The sequence below is a fragment of the Scyliorhinus torazame genome, chromosome 9 (genome assembly GCF_047496885.1).
Source record: "Scyliorhinus torazame isolate Kashiwa2021f chromosome 9, sScyTor2.1, whole genome shotgun sequence".
NCBI classification, from domain to species: Eukaryota; Metazoa; Chordata; class Chondrichthyes; order Carcharhiniformes; family Scyliorhinidae; genus Scyliorhinus; species Scyliorhinus torazame.
The window spans coordinates 161,296,050-161,315,336 of NC_092715.1; the positions used below are offsets into that span (position 1 = coordinate 161,296,050).

General features: G+C 47.5%; 1 protein-coding gene across 10 annotated transcripts in view; it reads right to left on the reverse strand.

The window, feature by feature from the left end:
• Window positions 1-19,287, reverse strand: part of agtpbp1 (ATP/GTP binding carboxypeptidase 1) — a 462,243-nt gene that overhangs the window by 215,364 nt on the left and 227,592 nt on the right. For all 10 annotated transcript variants that reach the window (XM_072516701.1, XM_072516698.1, XM_072516700.1 and 7 more), the window contains one exon: window positions 15,956-16,075. In XM_072516701.1, the coding sequence (XP_072372802.1) occupies window positions 15,956-16,075 (120 nt within the window). The remainder of the gene's footprint in view (window positions 1-15,955; window positions 16,076-19,287) is intronic.

Sequence of the window (19,287 nt, forward strand, 5' to 3'; positions counted from 1 at the left end):
AATGCCCTCCATACCAGGCAACATTCTGATAAATCTCTTCTGCACCCTCTCTAAAGCCTCCACATCCTTCTGGTAGTGTGGCGGCCAGAATTGAACACTATACGCCAAGTGTGGCCTAACTAAAGTTCTATACTGCTGCAACATGACTTGCCAATTCTTATACTCAATGCCCCGGCAAATGAAGGCAAGCATGCTGTATGCCTTGACTACCTTAAAGGAGGCCTTGTCAAACGTGGTAATGATGCCGACACCATATGGGGACTCCAGGCAGTCGTCCTCTGGATCCGTGGTATTACCAGGTTCCGAATCCAGCAGCTCTTGCTGCACACTTCAAACTCGTTTGCGTTGGAACTGGGATCGCTGGCCCACGATCGGAGGTGCAGACCTGCACAAGTCTGCATAATGGCCAGGCTTCCCACAATTTAAAACATCGCCTGCTTCTTACAGGGCATTGCTGCTTTAAGTGGGCAGTGACGCAGTTCGGGCACGTCATGTCGTTGCAGTCGTAACGCTCCGTGCATCGTCGCACATGCGCAGTGCGGTCAGCCGCTGCTCGCACCTGCACAGTGTGGTCTTCGGTCGCTTTGTTCTCCCATCCGTGGTGCGCATGCGTGGGACCGCGGGAAAAGTGCGCGAAATGGCCGCCTTCATCGATGCTAAGGTGCCGCATTCGGGTGATGGCCTGTACACACTGCCTCGTGGGAGGCAAGTTGGTCTGTTCTGCCGATTTAAGGCGGGAGTAGCGACTTTTCGCCTGTTCATGCACTTTACACGTCTCGATGGCTACTGGCAGGGTCATGTTTTTTATTTTTAGGAGCTGCTCCCGCAGGGCATCGGAGTGGACCCCAAACACTCTGATCCCTGATGAGGGAATCAGCGGTGTCACCGTAGTTGCAGGATTGCGCTAATATGTGGAGATGAGTTAGGAAGGATTGGAAAGGCTCATCCTTATCCTGAAGGCGTTGCTGGAAGACATAGCGCTCAAAGCTCTCGTTCGTTTCGACTTCACAGTGACTGTCGAATTTGGCTAACCCAGTCTGGAACTTGGTCTTGTCCTCGCCGTCGGCAAAAGTGGGCGAATTGAAGATTTAGATGGCCTGGTCCCCCGCAGTCGATAGGAGCAGCGCAGTTTTTCTGGCATCGGACGCATCCTCGAGGCCCGAGGCTGCAATGTATAGACTGAATTTCTGCTTGAAGACCCACCAGTTGGTGCCGAGATCTCCGGAGATCCAGAGCTGTGGAGGGGTCTGGATCTTCTCCATGCCGCTGGAAGGCACTTGCTGGTCGTCACTGAATTATTCAAGGTAAATTGCTGAGATGAAGTAGACTCCTGGTATCATGTCGTGTTATTCACCCTGGGGTAACACGGACTGCAACAGGATGCAGATGAACTGTAAAGCAGACACCAAACGTAGGCATTGGTTCAATACGATTTATTGAACTTCTGTAACAATGCACACAGCTGGCTGTGGGTTGACACTCTACTACTCTAAGTGTACTAACTCTAACTTACTAGACCAGGCTAGCTCTGATCCACGTGTAGAAGATGCTGACTGATATATACACCCTGACTGTCGCTACAGTTGTCACCAGTGGAAAGAGACGGGAGTGCTGATGCCTCGTGTATTTTATAGTTGGAAGCCCCCCCTCTGGTGTTCTGTCTGGTGATTGGTTGTGTTCTGTCCTGTATGTTGATTGGCTAACCTGGGTGTCTGTCATTGCCTGTTTTTACCTCATGATGTGCATGGGTGCATATTATGACAGCGTCCATCAAGCCTAAGATGAGGTGCAATGCCTTTTCTGGTCGGCTTGGATCTTGTATCTCTCTTGTGGAGACCATGAATTGGATTCAATTTGAATTAGTTTTTGGAGTCAGCAATGAGATGGATTAAGGGTTTGTCCTGTCCTCTGTGCATTGGCTTTGTAATTTTAAGAATGGGATAAAAAAAAATTAGCTACTGCTATATGGCTAACAGGTCAATCCTATTAGGTTTCATTGACGTCAGGGCATCAAGTGGGGTACTGAAAATTTGCTTTAAATGGTGTTGTGCTCAGAATTGTGTCACGGGACTTTGGCAGACTGCCTCACATGATTATGAAAATTGTGCGGTTAATACTGGACTGGGCAGTGGTGCATTAGGATCGCATTGTTAAGTGCTCTATATTATCTTAACCACCCGTTTGCACTGTGCCTGTTGGGCATAGTGTCTTAACTTCAGTCCTTAGATGTTCATAAATGGGCTGCAAACAGGGCAGTCAGTTCAAGTAATAATAATAAACCCAGAAGAGACACAAGGTAGCATTGGACTAAAATCATAAATCCAAAATTAAGAGAGTCAGTAGCAAATGAATTGCTTAAACCATGATGAAGACTTGTTTAATCTCATAATTGTTGTATTTTGTTAGCAACTGATTAACTATTTAAAGTTCTCGGTTATAGATTTGCAAATAGAATAATTTTGAAATCCACTTCAACATCACAATTAGCTGATGGATGGATCAGTGTGGAAGCATAGAATAAAATGTTTGCACTTGCATTTGCTAAAGTCACCTGGTGTAATAATGGATAGCCACTTACAGAAGAGAAATTACCTGTTTAACAAATCTAACGGGACGAATGCTCAGAGACTTCTCTCACTTTCATCTCATAGTTCTTATGGAGGTTCAGCAGAAGCCCCTGTTTACATTGAGGTTTCAATAGTAAACCAAAAGTTATAGCAAAATTCAGCTTGTGGCTCAAATAATGAACAAACCACTTGAATTTTACTTTTGAGATTTTTCGCATATGAATTGTTACTGATCTCGTCAAGCAATTGCCATCCTAGATCTTTGCTATGAATTTAAATGGGCAGGCTATGAGCAAGTGCATCCAAATGGTATTTACAAGGTTCTGCAATTATGTAACGATAACCACTATGATGAATAAAATGAAACCACAAGACTTACGTAAATTATCAGAAGTTAACTGCTGCCCACATTGAAGAAAGGTAACTAAGCAATAAATGAAGCAAGAAAGGTCTGAGTGGATGGACTCTTGCTCATTTCAATCTTATTAATCATGCAAATTAAAGAGGGTTACTTAATGAGAAAAGGGAAAATACATTTAGATCAAAAAAAGTACTTTTGTTCACTTTATTCGGGTTTTAATTTTTTTGATACTTCTAAACAAGACACTCTTGTTCTTCCAGGTCAAACGTCTTGGAGACTGTGAGGTGGAGTAGGAGAAAGGAAAAGGTGAAAAACAACAAGTATAAAAATATTCCCCCAGGCAGTTTACCATAAATGTCACTGAAGTGAACCATTTAACTTCACATCTGCGATCACGACACCAAAACAAGTTAATAAGAACACTAGGCAGAAATCTTTTTTTAAAAAAATATATTTTATTTAAGTTTTTTGGCCAAACATAACAATACGTAGTGTTTCTTTTACACAACAATAAAGCAATATAAATAACCGTGGCCAGTTTTAAACAAATAAATAAGTAATATATAAACAAAAACAAAACTAAATGGCAACTGCCTTGTCCAAAATAAATACTCTCCAAAAATACAATCCAACAATCCAATATACAATTACATATACCAAATACCTATACATATACAATAACATCCCTGAGAGTCCGTCCGATTCATCCCCCCCCCCACCCCCCCGCCCCCTTCCCCTGGGTTGCTGCTGTTGTCTACTTCTTTTCCATTCCCTCTATCTTTCTGTGAGGTAGTCGACGAACGGTTGCCACCGCCTGGTGAACCCCTGAGCCGAACCCCCTTTTTTTTTTAAATAATATTTTATTGAAAATTTTTGGTCAACCAACACAGTACATTGTGCATCCTTTACACAACATTATAACAATACAGATAATAATGACCTTTTTTATTTAAACAAGAACAAAAGAAAACAACAACAAATAAATAAATATTAAATAACAAAAATAAAAAAAACTAGCCCTAATTGGCAACTGCCTTGTCTCAGGCCACACCCCCCCCCCCCCACACCCCAAGTTCTGGGCTGCTGCTGCTGCCTTCTTTGTTCTCCCCTATCTATCTTTCCGCAAGATATTCGACGAACGGTTGCCACCGCCTTGTAAACCCTTGAGCCGACCCCCTTAGGACGAACTTAATCCGCTCTAACTTTATGAACCCCGCCATATCATTTATCCAGGTCTCCACCCCCGGGGGCTTGGCTTCTTTCCACATTAGCAATATTCTGCGCCGGGCTACTAGGGACGCAAAGGCCAAAACATCGGCCTCTTTCGCCTCCTGCACTCCCGGCTCTTGTGCAACCCCAAATATAGCCAACCCCCAGCTTGGTTCGACCCGGACTCCTACTACTTTCGAAAGCACCTTTGTCACCCCCATCCAAAACCCCTGTAGTGCCGGGCATGACCAAAACATATGGGTATGATTCGCTGGGCTTCTCGAGCACCTCGCACACCTATCCTCCACCCCAAAAAATTTACTGAGCCGTGTTCCAGTCATATGTGCCCTGTGTAATACCTTAAACTGAATCAGGCTTAGCCTGGCGCACGAGGACGACGAGTTTACCCTGTTTAGGGCATCTGCCCACATCCCCTCCTCAATCTCCTCCCCTAGCTCTTCTTCCCATTTCCCTTTTAGTTCGTCCATCATAGTCTCCCCTTCGTCTCTCATTTCCCTATATATATCCGACACCTTACCGTCCCCCACCCATTTCTTTGAGATGACTCTGTCCTGCACCTCTTGTGTCGGGAGCTGCGGGAATTCCCTCACCTGCTGCCTCGCAAAAGCCCTCAATTGCATGTACCTGAATGCATTCCCTTGGGGCAACCCATATTTCTCGGTCAGCGCTCCCAGACTCGCAAACTTCCCATCCACAAATAGATCTTTCAATTGCGTTATACCTGCTCTTTGCCACATTCCATATCCCCCATCCATTCCCCCCGGGGCAAACCTATGGTTGTTTCTTATCGGGGACCCCCCCAGTGCTCCGGTCTTTCCCCTATGTCGTCTCCACTGTCCCCAAATCTTCAGTGTAGCTACCACCACCGGACTCGTGGTATAGTTCCTTGGTGAGAACGGCAATGGGGCTGTCACCATAGCCTGCAGGCTGGTCCCCCTACAGGACGCCCTCTCTAATCTCTTCCACGCCGCTCCTTCCTCCTCTCCCATCCACTTACTCACCATTGAAATATTAGCGGCCCAATAATACTCACTTAGGCTCGGTAGTGCCAGCCCCCCCCTATCCCTACTACGCTGTAAGAATCCCTTCCTCACTCTCGGAGTCTTCCCGGCCCAAACAAAACCCATAATACTCTTTTCTATCCTTTTGAAAAAAGCCTTCGTGATCACCACCGGGAGACACTGAAACACAAAAAGGAATCTCGGGAGGACCACCATCTTAACTGCCTGCACCCTCCCTGCCATTGACAATGCTACCATGTCCCATCTCTTGAAATCTTCCTCCATCTGTTCCACCAACCGCGTCAAATTTAGCCTGTGCAATGTGCCCCAATTCTTAGCTATCTGGATCCCCAGGTAACGAAAGTCTCTTGTTACCTTCCTCAACGGTAGGTCTTCTATTTCTCTACTCTGCTCCCCTGGATGCACCACAAACAGCTCACTCTTTCCCATGTTCAATTTATACCCTGAAAAATCCCCAAACTCCCCAAGTATCCGCATTATTTCTGGCATCCCCTCCGCTGGATCCGCCACATATAGTAGCAGATCATCCGCATATAAAGATACCCGGTGTTCTTCTCCTCCCCTAAGTATTCCCCTCCATCCCTTGGAACCTCTCAGCGCTATCGCCAGGGGCTCAATCGCCAGTGCAAACAGTAATGGGGACAGAGGACATCCCTGCCTTGTCCCTCTGTGGAGCCGAAAATATGCAGATCCCCGTCCATTCGTGACCACACTCGCCACTGGGGCCCTATACAACAGCTGCACCCATCTAACATACCCCTCTCCGAACCCAAATCTCCTCAACACCTCCCACAGATAATCCCACTCCACTCTATCAAATGCTTTCTCGGCATCCATCGCCACTACTATCTCCGTTTCACCCTCTGGTGGGGCCATCATCATTACGCCTAACAACCTCCGTATGTTCGTGTTCAGCTGTCTCCCCTTCACAAACCCAGTTTGGTCCTCATGAACCACCCCCGGGACACATTCCTCTATTCTCATTGCCATTACCTTGGCCAAGACCTTGGCATCTACATTGAGGAGGGAGATTGGTCTGTAGGACCCGCATTGTAGCGGATCCTTTTCCTTCTTTAAAAGAAGCGATATCGTTGCTTCTGACATAGTCGGGGGCAGTTGTCCCCTTTCCTTTGCCTCGTTGAAGGTCCTCGTCAGTAGCGGGGCGAGCAAGTCCAAATATTTTCTGTAAAATTCAACTGGGAATCCGTCCGGTCCCGGGGCCTTTCCCGTCTGCATGTTCCTAATTCCTTTCACCACTTCTTCTACCGTGATCTGTGCTCCCAATCCCATCCTTTCCTGCTCTTCCACCTTGGGAATTTCCAGCCGATCCAAAAACTCCATCATTCTCTCCCTCCCATCCGGGGGTTGAGCTTCATACAATTTTTTATAAAATGTCTTGAACACTTCATTCACTCTCTCCGCTCCCCGCTCCGTCTCTCCATCTTCGTCTCTCACCCCCCCTATGTCCCTCGCTGCTCCCCTTTTCCTCAATTGGTGTGCCAGCAATCTGCTCGCCTTCTCTCCATATTCATACTGTACACCCTGCGCCTTCCTCCATTGTGCCTCTGCAGTGCCTGTGGTCAGCAAGTCAAATTCCACATGCAGCCTTTGCCTTTCCCTATACAGTCCCTCCTCCGGTGCTTCCGCATACTGTCTGTCCACCCTCAAAAGTTCTTGCAACAACCGCTCCCGTTCCTTACTCTCCTGCTTCCCTTTATGTGTCCTTATTGATATCAGCTCCCCCCTAACCACCGCCTTCAACGCCTCCCAGACCACTCCCACCTGAACCTCCCCATTGTCATTGAGTTCCAAGTACTTTTCAATGCATCCCCTCACCCTTAAGCACACCCCCTCATCCGCCATTAGTCCCATATCCATTCTCCAGGGTGGACGCCCTCTTGTTTCCTCCCCTATCTCCAAGTCTACCCAGTGTGGGGCATGATCCGAAATGGCTATAGCCGTATATTCCGTTCCCCTCACCCTCGGGATCAATGCCCTACCCAACACAAAAAAGTCTATGCGTGAATAGACTTTATGGACATAGGAGAAAAACGAGAACTCCTTACTCCTAGGTCTACTGAATCTCCACGGGTCCACCCCTCCCATCTGCTCCATAAAATCCTTAAGCACCTTGGCTGCTGCCGGCCTCCTACCAGTCCTGGACTTCGACCTATCCAGCCTTGGTTCCAACACCGTGTTAAAGTCTCCCCCCATTATCAGCTTTCCGGTCTCTAGGTCTGGGATGCGTCCTAGCATTCGCCTCATAAAATTGGCATCGTCCCAATTCGGGGCATACACGTTTACCAACACCACCATCTCTCCCTGTAATTTGCCACTCACCATCACGTATCTGCCCCCGTTATCCGCCACTATAGTCTTTGCCTCGAACATTACCCGCTTCCCCACTAATATAGCCACCCCCCTGTTTTTCGCATCCAGCCCCGAATGGAACACCTGCCCTACCCATCCTTTGCGCAACCTAACCTGATCTATCAGTTTCAGGTGCGTTTCCTGTAACATGACCACATCTGCTTTAAGTTTCTTAAGGTGTGCGAGTACTCGTGCCCTCTTTATCGGCCCGTTAAGCCCCCTCACGTTCCACGTGATCAGCCGAGTTGGGGGGCTTCCCCCCCCCCCCCCTTGCCGGTTAGCCATCATCTTTTTCCAGCTTCTCGCCCAGTTCCCACGCGGCTGTATTTCTCCCAGACGGTGCCCCCCCGCCCATCCTTTCCCGCACCCACTCCCCCCTTTCCCCAGCAGCAGCAACCCAGTAATTCCCCCCTCCCCCCCCCCCCGCTAGACCCCCCGCTAGCGTAATTACTCCCCCCATGTTGCTCCCAGAAGTCAGCAAACTCTGGCTGACCTCGGCTTCCCCCCGTGATCACGGCTCGCCCCGTGCAGTGCCCCCTCCTTCCTGCTTCTCTATTCCCGCCATAATTATCATAGCGCGGGAACCAAGCCCGCGCCTCTCCCTCGGCCCCGCCTCCCATGGCCAACGCCCCATCTCCTCTCCCTCCCCACCTCCCCCCATCACCACCTGTGGGAGAAAGAAAAGTTACCATACCGCAGGATTAATCATACAATCCCTCTTCGCCCCCCCCCCCCCACTCGTCCCCCCACTTTGTCCAAACGTTCATTTTCGTAGTCCAATCATTCCAATTTTTCTTCTACAATAAAAGTCCACGCTTCATCCGCCGTCTCAAAGTAGTGGTGCCTCCCTTGATATGTGACCCACAGTCTTGCCGGTTGCAGCATTCCAAACTTTATCTTTTTTTTGTGAAGTACCGCTTTGGCCCGATTAAAGCTCGCCCTCCTTCTCGCCACCTCCGCACTCCAATCTTGATAGACGCGGATCACCGCGTTCTCCCATTTACTACACCGAGTTTTCTTCGCCCATCTAAGGACCATTTCTCTATCCTTAAAACGGAGAAATCTCACCACTATGGCTCTGGGAGCTTCTCCTGCTCTCGGTCCTCGCACCATAACTCGGTATGCTCCCTCCACCTCCAACGGACCCGTCGGGGCCTCCACTCCCATTAACGAGTGCAGCATCGTGCTCACATATGCCCCGACGTCCGCCCCCTCCACACCTTCAGGAAGGCCAAGAATCCTCAAGTTGTTCCTCCTTGCGTTATTTTCCAGTGCCTCCAACCTCTCCACAGATCGTTTCTGGTGTGCCTCCTGTATCTCCGACTTCACCACCAGGCCCTGTATGTCGTTTTCATTCTCTGCTGCTTTCGCCTTCACGACCCGAAGCTCCTGCTCCTGGGTCTTTTGTTCCTCTTTCAGCCCTTCAATCGCCTGTAATATCGGGGCCAACAACTCTTTCTTCATTTCCTTTTTTATCTCCTCCACGCAGCGTTTCAAAAACTCTTGTTGTTCAGGGCCCCATATGAAACTGCCACCTTCCGACGCCATCTTGGTTTCTGCTTGCCTTCCTTGCCGTTGTTCCAAAGGATCCGCTGCAATCCGGCCACTTTCCTCTCCTTTTTCCATCCGTGTCCAGGGGGAACACCCTTCTGGTTTACCGCACGGTGTTTTCAGCCGTTAAAATTGCCGTTGGGGCTCCTATCAAGAGCCCAAAAGTCCGTTTCACAGGGAGCTGCCGAAACGTGCGACTCAGCTGGTCATCGCCGCACCCGGAAGTCGAGCCGAACCCCCTTAACACGAACTTAATCCGTTCTAACTTTATAAACCCTGCCATATCGTTTATCCAGGTCTCCACACCCGGGGGTTTGGCTTCCTTCCACATTAACAATATCCCGCGCCGGGCTACAAGGGACGCAAAGGCCAACACGTCAGCCTCTCTCGCCTCCTGCACTCCCGGCTCTTCTGCAACCCCAAATATAGCCAACCCCCAGCTTGGTTCGACCCGGACCCCCACCACCTTCGAAAGCACCTTTGCCACCCCCACCCAGAACCCCTGTAGTGCCGGGCATGACCAGAACATGTGGGTGTGATTCGCTGGGCCTCTCGAGCATCTTGCACACCTATCATCTACCCCAAAAAATTTACTAAGCCGTGCTCCAGTCATATGCGCCCTGTGTAGTACCTTAAATTGTATCAGGCTTAGCCTGGCACACGAGGACGATGAGTTTACCCTACGTAGGGCATCAGCCCACAGCCCCTCCTCAATCTCCTCCCCCAGTTCTTATTCCCATTTCCCTTTCAGCTCATCTACCATGATCTCCCCCTCGTCCCTCATCTCCCTGTACATGTCCGCCACCTTACCGTCCCCCACCCATGTCTCTGAGATCACTCTATCCTGCACTTCCTGCGTCGGGAGCTGCAGGAATTCCCTCACCTGTTGCCTCGCAAAAGCCCTCAATTGCATATACCGAAATGCATTCCCTTGGGGCAACCCATATTTCTCTGTCAGCGCTCCCAGACTTGCAAACGTCCCATCTACAAATAGATTTCTTAGTTGTACTACCCCAGCTCTTTGCCATGCTCCAAATCCCCCATCCATTCTCCCCGGAACAAACCTATGATTGTTTCTTATCGGGGACCGCACCGAAGCTCCCCTCCCTCCCCTATGCCGTCTCCACTGCCCCCAAATTTTCAATGTAGCCACCACCACCAGGCTTGTGGTGTATTTATTTGGTGAGAACGGCAACGGCGCCGTCACCATTGCTTGCAGGCTAGTCCCCCTGCAGGACGCCCTCTCCAATCTCTTCCACGCCGCTCCCTCCCCTTCTCCCATCCACTTACACACCATTGAAACATTGGCGGCCCAGTAGTACTCACTTAGGCTCGGTTGTGCCAGCCCCCCCCTGTCCCTACTACGCTGCAAGAATCCCCGCCCCACTCTCGGGGTCTTCCCAGCCCACACAAAACTCATAATGCTCTTCTCAATTCTTTTGAAAAAAGCCTTCGTGATCACCACCGGGAGGCACTGGAACACAAAAAGGAATCTCGGGAGGACCACCATTTTAACCGCCTGCACCCTACCTGCCAATGACAGGGACACCATGTCCCATCTCTTGAAATCCTCCTCCATCTGTTCCACCAACCGTGTTAAATTAAGCCTATGTAATGTACCCCAATTCTTGGCTATCTGGATCCCCAGGTACCGGAAGTCCCTTGTTACCTTCCTCAACGGTAAATCCTCTATCTCTCTGCTCTGCTCCCCCGGGTGCACCACAAATAACTCACTTTTCCCCATGTTCAGTTTATACCCTGAAAAATCCCCAAACTCCCCAAGTATCCGCATTATCTCTGGCATCCCCTCCGCCGGGTCCGCCACATATAGCAACAAATCATCCGCATACAGAGATACCCGGTGTTCTTCTTCCCCCCTAAGTACTCCCCTCCACTTCCTGGAACCCCTCAGTGCTATGGCCAGGGGTTCAATCGCCAATGCAAACAATAACGGGGACAGAGGACATCCCTGCCTCGTCCCTCTATGGAGCCGAAAATAGTCAGACCCCCGTCCATTCGTGACCACGCTCGCCATCGGGGCCCTATACAGCAACTGTACCCACCTGATATACCCGTCCCCAAAGCCAAATCTCCTCAACACCTCCCACAAATAATCCCACTCCACTCTATCAAATGCTTTCTCGGCATCCATTGCCACCACTATCTCCGCTTCCCCCTCTGGTGGGGGCATCATCATTACCCCTAGCAGCCTCCGTATATTTGTATTTAGCTGTCTCCCCTTCACAAACCCAGTTTGGTCCTCATGGACCACCCCCGGGACACAATCCTCTATCCTCATCGCCATTACCTTGGCCAGAATCTTAGCATCCACATTCAGGAGGGAAATGGGCCTGTATGACCCGCATTGCAGTGGGTCTTTTTCCTTCTTTAGGAGGAGCGATATCGTTGCCTCTGACATAGTTGGGGGCAGCTGCCCCCTTTCCCTCGCCTCATTAAAGGTTCTCATCAGTAGTGGGGCCAGCAAGTCCATATATTTCCTATAGAATTCAACTGGGAATCCGTCTGGTCCCGGGGCCTTCCCCGCCTGCATGCTCCCAATCCCTTTCACTACTTCCTCCGTCTCAATCTGTGCTCCCAGCCCCACGCTCTCCTGCTCCTCCACCTTAGGAAATTCCAGCTGATCCAGAAAGCACATCATTCTCTCCTTCCCGTCCGGGGGCTGCGCTTCATATAATCTTTCCTAAAATGCCTTGAACACTCCATTCACTCTCTCTGCTCCCTGCTCCATCTCCCCCTCCTCATATCTCACCCCCCCTATCTCCCTCGCTGCTCCCCTTTTCCTCAGTTGGTGGGCCAACAACCTACTTGCCTTCTCCCCATATTCGTACTGTACACCCTGTGCCTTCCTCCATTGTGCCTCTGCATTACCCGTAGTCAACAAGTCAAATTCTACATGTAGCCTTTGCCTTTCCCTGTACAGTCCCTCCTCCGGTGCCTCCGCGTATTGTCTGTCCACCCTCAGAAGTTCTTTCAACAACCGCTCCCTTTCCCTACCCTCCTGCTTTCCTTTATGTGCCCTAATAGATATCAGCTCCCCTCTAACCACTGCCTTCAGTGCCTCCCAGACCACTCCCACCTGTACCTCCCCATTATCATTAAGTTCCAAGTACCTTTCAATACACCCCCTCACCCTTAAACACACCCCCTCATCTGCCAATAATCCCATGTCCATTCTCCAGGGTGGAAGCTGTTGTTTTTCTTCCCCTATCTCCAGGTCCACCCAGTGTGGAGCATGATCCGAGATGGCTATAGCCGTGTACTCCGTCCCCGAGTGCCCTTCCCAAAACAAAAAAAATCTATTCATGAAAATACTTTGTGTACATAGGAGAAAAACAAAAACTCCTTACTCCTAGGTCTACTAAATCTCCAGGGATCTACTCCTCCCATCTGCTCCATAAAATCCTTAAGCACCCTAGCTGCAGCCGGCCTCCTTCCGGTCCTGGACCTCGATCTGTCCAGCCCTGGGTCCAGCACCGTATTAAAGTCTCCACCCATTACCAACTTGCCCACTTCTAGGACCGGGATTCGTCCTAACATACGCCTCATAAAATTGGCATCATCCCAGTTCGGGGCATACACGTTCACTAATACCACCGCCTCCCCTTGCAGTTTGCCACTCACCATCACGTATCTGCCCCCACTATCCGCCACTATAGTCTTTGCCTCAAACATTACCCGCTTCCCCACTAGTATGGCCACCCCCCTGTTTTTTGCATCTAGCCCCGAATGAAACACCTGCCCCACCCATCCTTTGCGAAGTCTAACCTGGTCTATCAGCTTCAGATGCGTCTCCTGAAGCATAACCACATCTGCCTTAAGTTTCTTTAGGTGTGAGAGTACCCGTGCCCTCTTAATCGGCCCATTCAGCCCTCTCACATTCCACGTGATCAACCGGGTTGGGGGGCTCTTTACCTACCCCCGCCCCCCCCCTTGACGACTAGCCATTTCCTTTTTCAATCCAGCTCCTCACCCGGTTCCCACGTAGCTGTATCCCCCCCAGGCGGCGCCCCCCCGCCCCGACCCCCCCCTCCCATACCAGCTCCCCCTTCTCCCCAGCAGCAGCAACCCAGTTAAACCCCCCCCCCGCTAGATCCCAAGCTAGCGTAATTGCACCCCCCATGTTGCTCCCAGAAGTCAGCAAACTCTGGCCGACCTCGGCTTCCCCCCGTGACCTTGGCTCACACTGTGCGAGGCCCCCTCCTTCCTGCTTCCCTGTTCCCGCCATGATTACCATAGCGCGGGAACAAAGCCCGCGCTTCCCTTTTGGCCCCGCCCCCAATGGCCGGCGCCCTCAGCTCCTCATCCTCCCTCACCCCCTCCCCCACGACATGGGGAAGAGAGAGAAGTTACAGGGTCGCAGGTTTAACAACTTGGGAAGTCCTCTCTTCCCCCTTTTCCCCCCTTCATCCCACAAATCCACCCCCCCCCCCACTTTTGTCCCAAACGTTCTTTTTCTGGCCCGCTCACTCCAGCTTCTCATCGACAATAAATGTCCACGCCTCGTCTGCCGTTTCGAAGTAGTGGTGTTTCCCTAGATGTGTGACCCACAGTCTTGCCGGTTGCAGCATTCCGAATTTGACCTTCCTTTTATGCAACACCGCCTTGGCCCGATAAAAGCTTGCCCTCCTTCTCGCCACCTCCGCACTCCAATCTTGATATACGCGGATCACCGCATTCTCCCACCTACTGCTCAGAGTTTTCTTTGCCCATCTGAGGACCATCTCTCTGTCCTTATATCGGAGAAATCTCACCACTATTGCTCGAGGAATTTCTCCAGCCCTCGGTCTTCGCGCCATAACCCGATAGGCTCCCTCCACCTCTAGCGGACCCGTCGGGGCCTCCGATCCCATTAACGAGTGCAGCATCGTGCTCACATATGCCCCGACGTCCGCCCCTTCTGGAAGACCAAGAATCCTTAGGTTCTTCCTCCTCGCATTATTCTCCAGCACCTCCAGCCTTTCCACACATCTTTTGTGTTGTGCCTCGTGGATCTCCGTTTTCACCACCAGGCCCTGTATGTCGTCCTCATTCTCAGCAGCCTTTGCCTTCACGACCCGAAGCTCCTGTTCCTGGGTCTTTTGCTCCTCCTTTAGCCCCTCAATCGCTTGTAATATCGGGGCCAACAGCTCCTTCTTCATCTCCTTTTTGAGTTCATCTACGCAACGCTGCAGGAACTCTTGTTGGTCAGGGCCCCATATTAAACTGCCTCCTTCCGACGCCATCTTGCTTTGTGCCTGCCTTCCTGGCCGCTGCTCTAGAGGATCCACCGCAATCCGGCTACTTTCCTCTCTTTTTTCCATCCGTGTCCAGGGGGGATTCCCTTCTGGATTACAGCACAGTGTTATTTGCCGTTAAAATTGCCGATGGGGCTCCTATTAAGAGCCCAAAGGTCCGTTCCACCGGGAGCTGCCGAAACGTGCGACTCAGCTGGTCATCGCCGCACCCGGAAGCCACTAGGCGAAATCTGAACCTGCTATTACTCCATTTGTCAACCACCTCTTCACGCTGTCCCAAAAACTTGTGGACCAAAGCATTGTGCAATTACACTCAATGTCAAGATGACTGCAAGACCCAATTTATACATTTTGTGTGTCTTAAAACAGTCATAATCCAGTACAATATTATTTTAAACCAGACATAAATAGTGAGTTATTTTCACTTAATTAGTTTATCTCACATCTCACAAGAAGTTTCCTGTAGCCAGACCTTCTTGGAAATCTTGACTGAAATATATTGCTTTATTGCTCTTGTTTAGCACATCATGGTTTCTCATTTTAGTTTCACAAGTCAAGTCTTATAATCCATGTTTGAACCACAGTTTCAGTGAAACCAAATTAATCGTCAGTGAGCAGGTTGTCGGTGAATAAGTGCCATTTGATAGGATAATAGATGACTCCTCCATCATTCTGGTAATAACTGGGATTTTCCAGCCTTTTGCGAACAGGACACATCTAGGCAACTTTCTACCTTGTCAGCTAGGTGCCAATGCTGTAATGAATTGCAACAGTTAGCTACAAACGAGACTAGTTCTGTGGCATGACAACTGGGTTATCATCAGGGGCTGAGATTTTAGATCTGCCCATGGATTTGGAGATAATTGGGATTAACTAGCCAACTGATGTCAATTTTTAGCTGTTCTATTTTGGTGAGGGCTTTGTACTGCACTGCCAGTCCTGATCCACAGATCTCATTCAGCAGATAGGAACTCCAATGTAAATTAGCCAGATTCATCAAACACTGGTAGCCAGATCTGGTAGTAAATCTGGTTTGCACGGAGGCTGCTACCAATTGAATGAGAAATGTGTCAGGAACCAGTAATACAAGCACTTCACTGACATCAATCCAACTTGTTTTTTTTATATACCCGAGTCAAGCACTACTGGCCCATGGTCTTGAAATGTGGGTCTCACACTAGCTGAAAATGTAAAACTGCCCTTGTGTACTAAAAACAACTTCACAGATATGTTAAATGGATCATTCGGAGAGTTGTTTTCAGATATTTCTGGCAATTTTACTGTCAGTTTATAGCCATCTGAGTGAGATGCAGATTTCAAGGGTCAGCAGCATTGGTCCAGACCTCATACAATGGATATTAAAGCAGCTTACGGTTTTATGCCATCACAAACTAGTTACACAAATGTGTGTGCCTACTCAAACATTCTAGTGCTGCCATCATCCCTGTTCATTTTTCATGTCTCTGCCACCTCGTTTGGTGCAGAACTTGCCTTTGACAACTCCAAAGGGACAGGAAACATAAAGGCTAAAATCTGCAATACTCTGCAGATTTGAAATGCTTAATATTGAACTGCACAAAGCAGATTGCTTATTTTTACCTGGAAGTCTTCTGAGAGTTCTGGGAAAAACTGTTTGTATACTTCCAATTCTTCTATTGGCCGTCCCAATTCGTGAACTGGCTTCAACTTGTTAATATCAGTTTCAATATCATCATTTTGCTGTAGGGAAATTGAAATTTAATTATTAGATTATATTCAACCAAAGGATGTCAACCCAATATGGTTTTATCTGAGATACAAGCTCATCACTTGACTTGGTCTTGGCATCACACAAACTTGACAAGGGAGAAAGAACATATGGCTTAAGGCAGTGATGTAGACATAATGGTTGAACAATTACTGGTACGGAACTATCCAACTCCCTTGCAATTAAAATGATCATTTTGTTCTCTAAATTCAAAGTCCTAATGTGCAAATAGAAACAAGTATTAAAACATTAAGCCTTGTGTATTAAATTAGTGCAGTTAACTTGTGATGTTTAAGGGAGATCACTTTATTTCCGATTATGTAACCATCTTTGATTCTGTAAGTTTAGAATTGAGTTTTGTAATTATAGTTCTTTTAAATTCTGTTAATTGGATATGTTGTATTATATTTAGGAGGCCAATCACTTTTAAGCATTGATATGTATTTTATATAGACTTTGTAACTTTAAGTTTAAACTACCCTGTAAGTTTAATTGATTTATACCAAGCACGGATGGATATAAAAAAAACACTATAACCAAGCAGTTGTCTCAGCAAAAACACATTGATAAGTGCCTGTTTTAATTAAGTCCTACAGATCAATTAGACATCCATTGAATCCATGTCCCTAGACATAATGTTTTATGTCAAGTAGACGTGAAAACTATTCTCACTTATATTGTATATATATTTTATATTCGTACTTTGAAAACTTTTTTTTAGTTTTAAGGTTATAAGCAACTTTACCACTATCTTTTTAAAATAAAGTAACTTATCCCAAGTAACCAGAGAGAAGTAACAGCAACCTTAAAATAATTTGTCGAAAACATAGAGCCACTGATAGGGGCCTTATCTAATAACAATTAAATGAGGTTTTGAGATGATGAGGCTCAACATAGCAATCACTAGGTCATGACAGCACATTTCCCCCATCCTGAACATATGGACAAGGAAGATAGCAAAGCATTCTTTTATCTTAGCAAGAAGTAACAGAAATAAACTTTAAACGAGAGGAATGGTCCCACAAATAATTGGCACGTTAGTGGGCCAGTTGAACATGCTCCTTAAGCCAATTAAGAATTAGCCTTGCTTCATTTAGGCCAATTAGGCTGGAATAACATCAATGATCACACTTTCACTGAGCATATTGTGCAGCAAGTGACCAGAGGGAAGCAGAAGATACGGAGAGAAAAGAGATCAACCTGTGCCCAAGGCGGCACTGGAAAGCAAGAGCTGTAGTACACTAGTCAAGACCCACCCTGTCTTTTGTAGCTATCTACAAATCTTAAATATTCCCTCAGTTACTTCGTCAAACGGTCTCCTGTTACCCAAATGGTTAAAATCTCAAATGAACCCGGCAGAATTTAAGCTTAAATAATATCTAGAACTTAGACTGCAAGGATGAAAATTTTAATTTAAAAAAGTTTTATTTCTCATTATCAGAGCTCCAACAACATTGAAAATGTTGTCATCAAACAGTGTTGATTTTCCATTTAATTCCATTTTCCTCCCAAGCAGTTTAGTGTACATTCTGCTTACTAAGTCATGCAATTTTTCGCAAACTCTCGGCGATGCCTGATGACATTATTGTATTACTAAAGTGGTGATGGCAGGGGTGGGATCGGAGAGCAACCTGGATTCGGATCCTGGTGCAAATCCTGGGAACTGCTGGGCAGCATCAACCCAGCACCATCTGCTTCACTGTGTTCATCATTGCTGACTTGGTGAAAACCACCTCTGTGCAGACACAGATCAGCCACCTCTGCAGTAAGGACGTTCCTCCTTACCTATAAAACTGGACACATTGGTATGCAAGATTCCTTTTTCAGCCAACATTACGCAAAAACAGGATGTTGGCAGCAGACCAGATGTTAGTGAATCTTGCCCGTGGCTAGTTAGCTATTTGGGGCAGAGTGACAACAGTGAGATACATTGAGGACTACAGGGCAAGCTACCATGATCTGGGCAGCAATTCATCAGGTTATGTGCCCCAAGTGTCAGAACACAAGGTCCCCCCAGCCATTGGGATCTGAACATGACTGGAGCTCAGTGACTGCACCATCTTTGGGATCCATCAGAAACTAAACGTGGATTTAAAAACTCACCAAGAAAGACGGTGCGTCATGGCAACAGAGGATTATACATTGTATCCACAATGAATTTCAAAAAGGACAAAAAAGTTTGGATTAAATTTAAATGCTTTTTTGTCAGTATGTACTGAGTAGTTAAAACGAGATGCTTCATCACTTGTACACTGCAACCTTTCAAATTTTACAAGCGGTGCTTGGGGCAATTAATTAGAATAATCCACAAAAAAGAAATGTTCCTAAAGAATGCAAGTAAATAACTTATTTCAGAAATGCCTAGATCAGATGCACCAAATCATTCCTTACATTGTCAATTAACACCAAAAAATACACTCTTTTCATTTCATGAAGGACAAAACGTTATCAAGAATTGTAGAAATAATAAATTGGGATATATTAAGGTTTTTTTTGCTTTTCCATAACAATTCACTTAAAGGCTTTTAATCCAGTAAACCCATTCCAGTCCCGAATGGCCACACAAGAAATGGAAAGGATATGCATGTAATGACTTGTGTGCATTGTGAAATATTTAGTTGTCGAAAATGAGAAATACTGAACTAGATATTCCCAGAATAGATGTCTGTTAATTAAAGTGCTAGAGAAAAGTGTTCAAATGACAAATTCATACTGTGAAGTAATATTTCCTGTAGGATTGAGAGCCGGATATCAGAAGCAGGTCTAGAAGTTTCACAAAAGGGGGACACCACCAGAAGGGAAGGCTATGGCAACACCAACAGTTCAGATAATGAATGGGTTAAAATGGGGGGAAAAAGGTAGAAAATTATAAATCCAACGAAGAGAGACATGAAAAATTGTGCCAATCTGGCCAACAACGAAATGTATAACCTCAGGGCACAGTGCATCTATGGCCACAGATGAGATCAAAATATCAGTGAACAGGACAGGAAACTCAATGTGACAATAACAGTGAGAGGGATAATGCTTAGGAGAGTGGTTGATGATAAAGGAATGTGCACAAAATAGTAGTCAGAATGTGCAACAATATTAGTTCTGTTGCTGTCTAAAAGAAGAAAGGCTGGCGGGGCAAACCAGGGAATAGATATGTAGGAGTAGATTAAGGAAATAGAGGAGTTGTGAA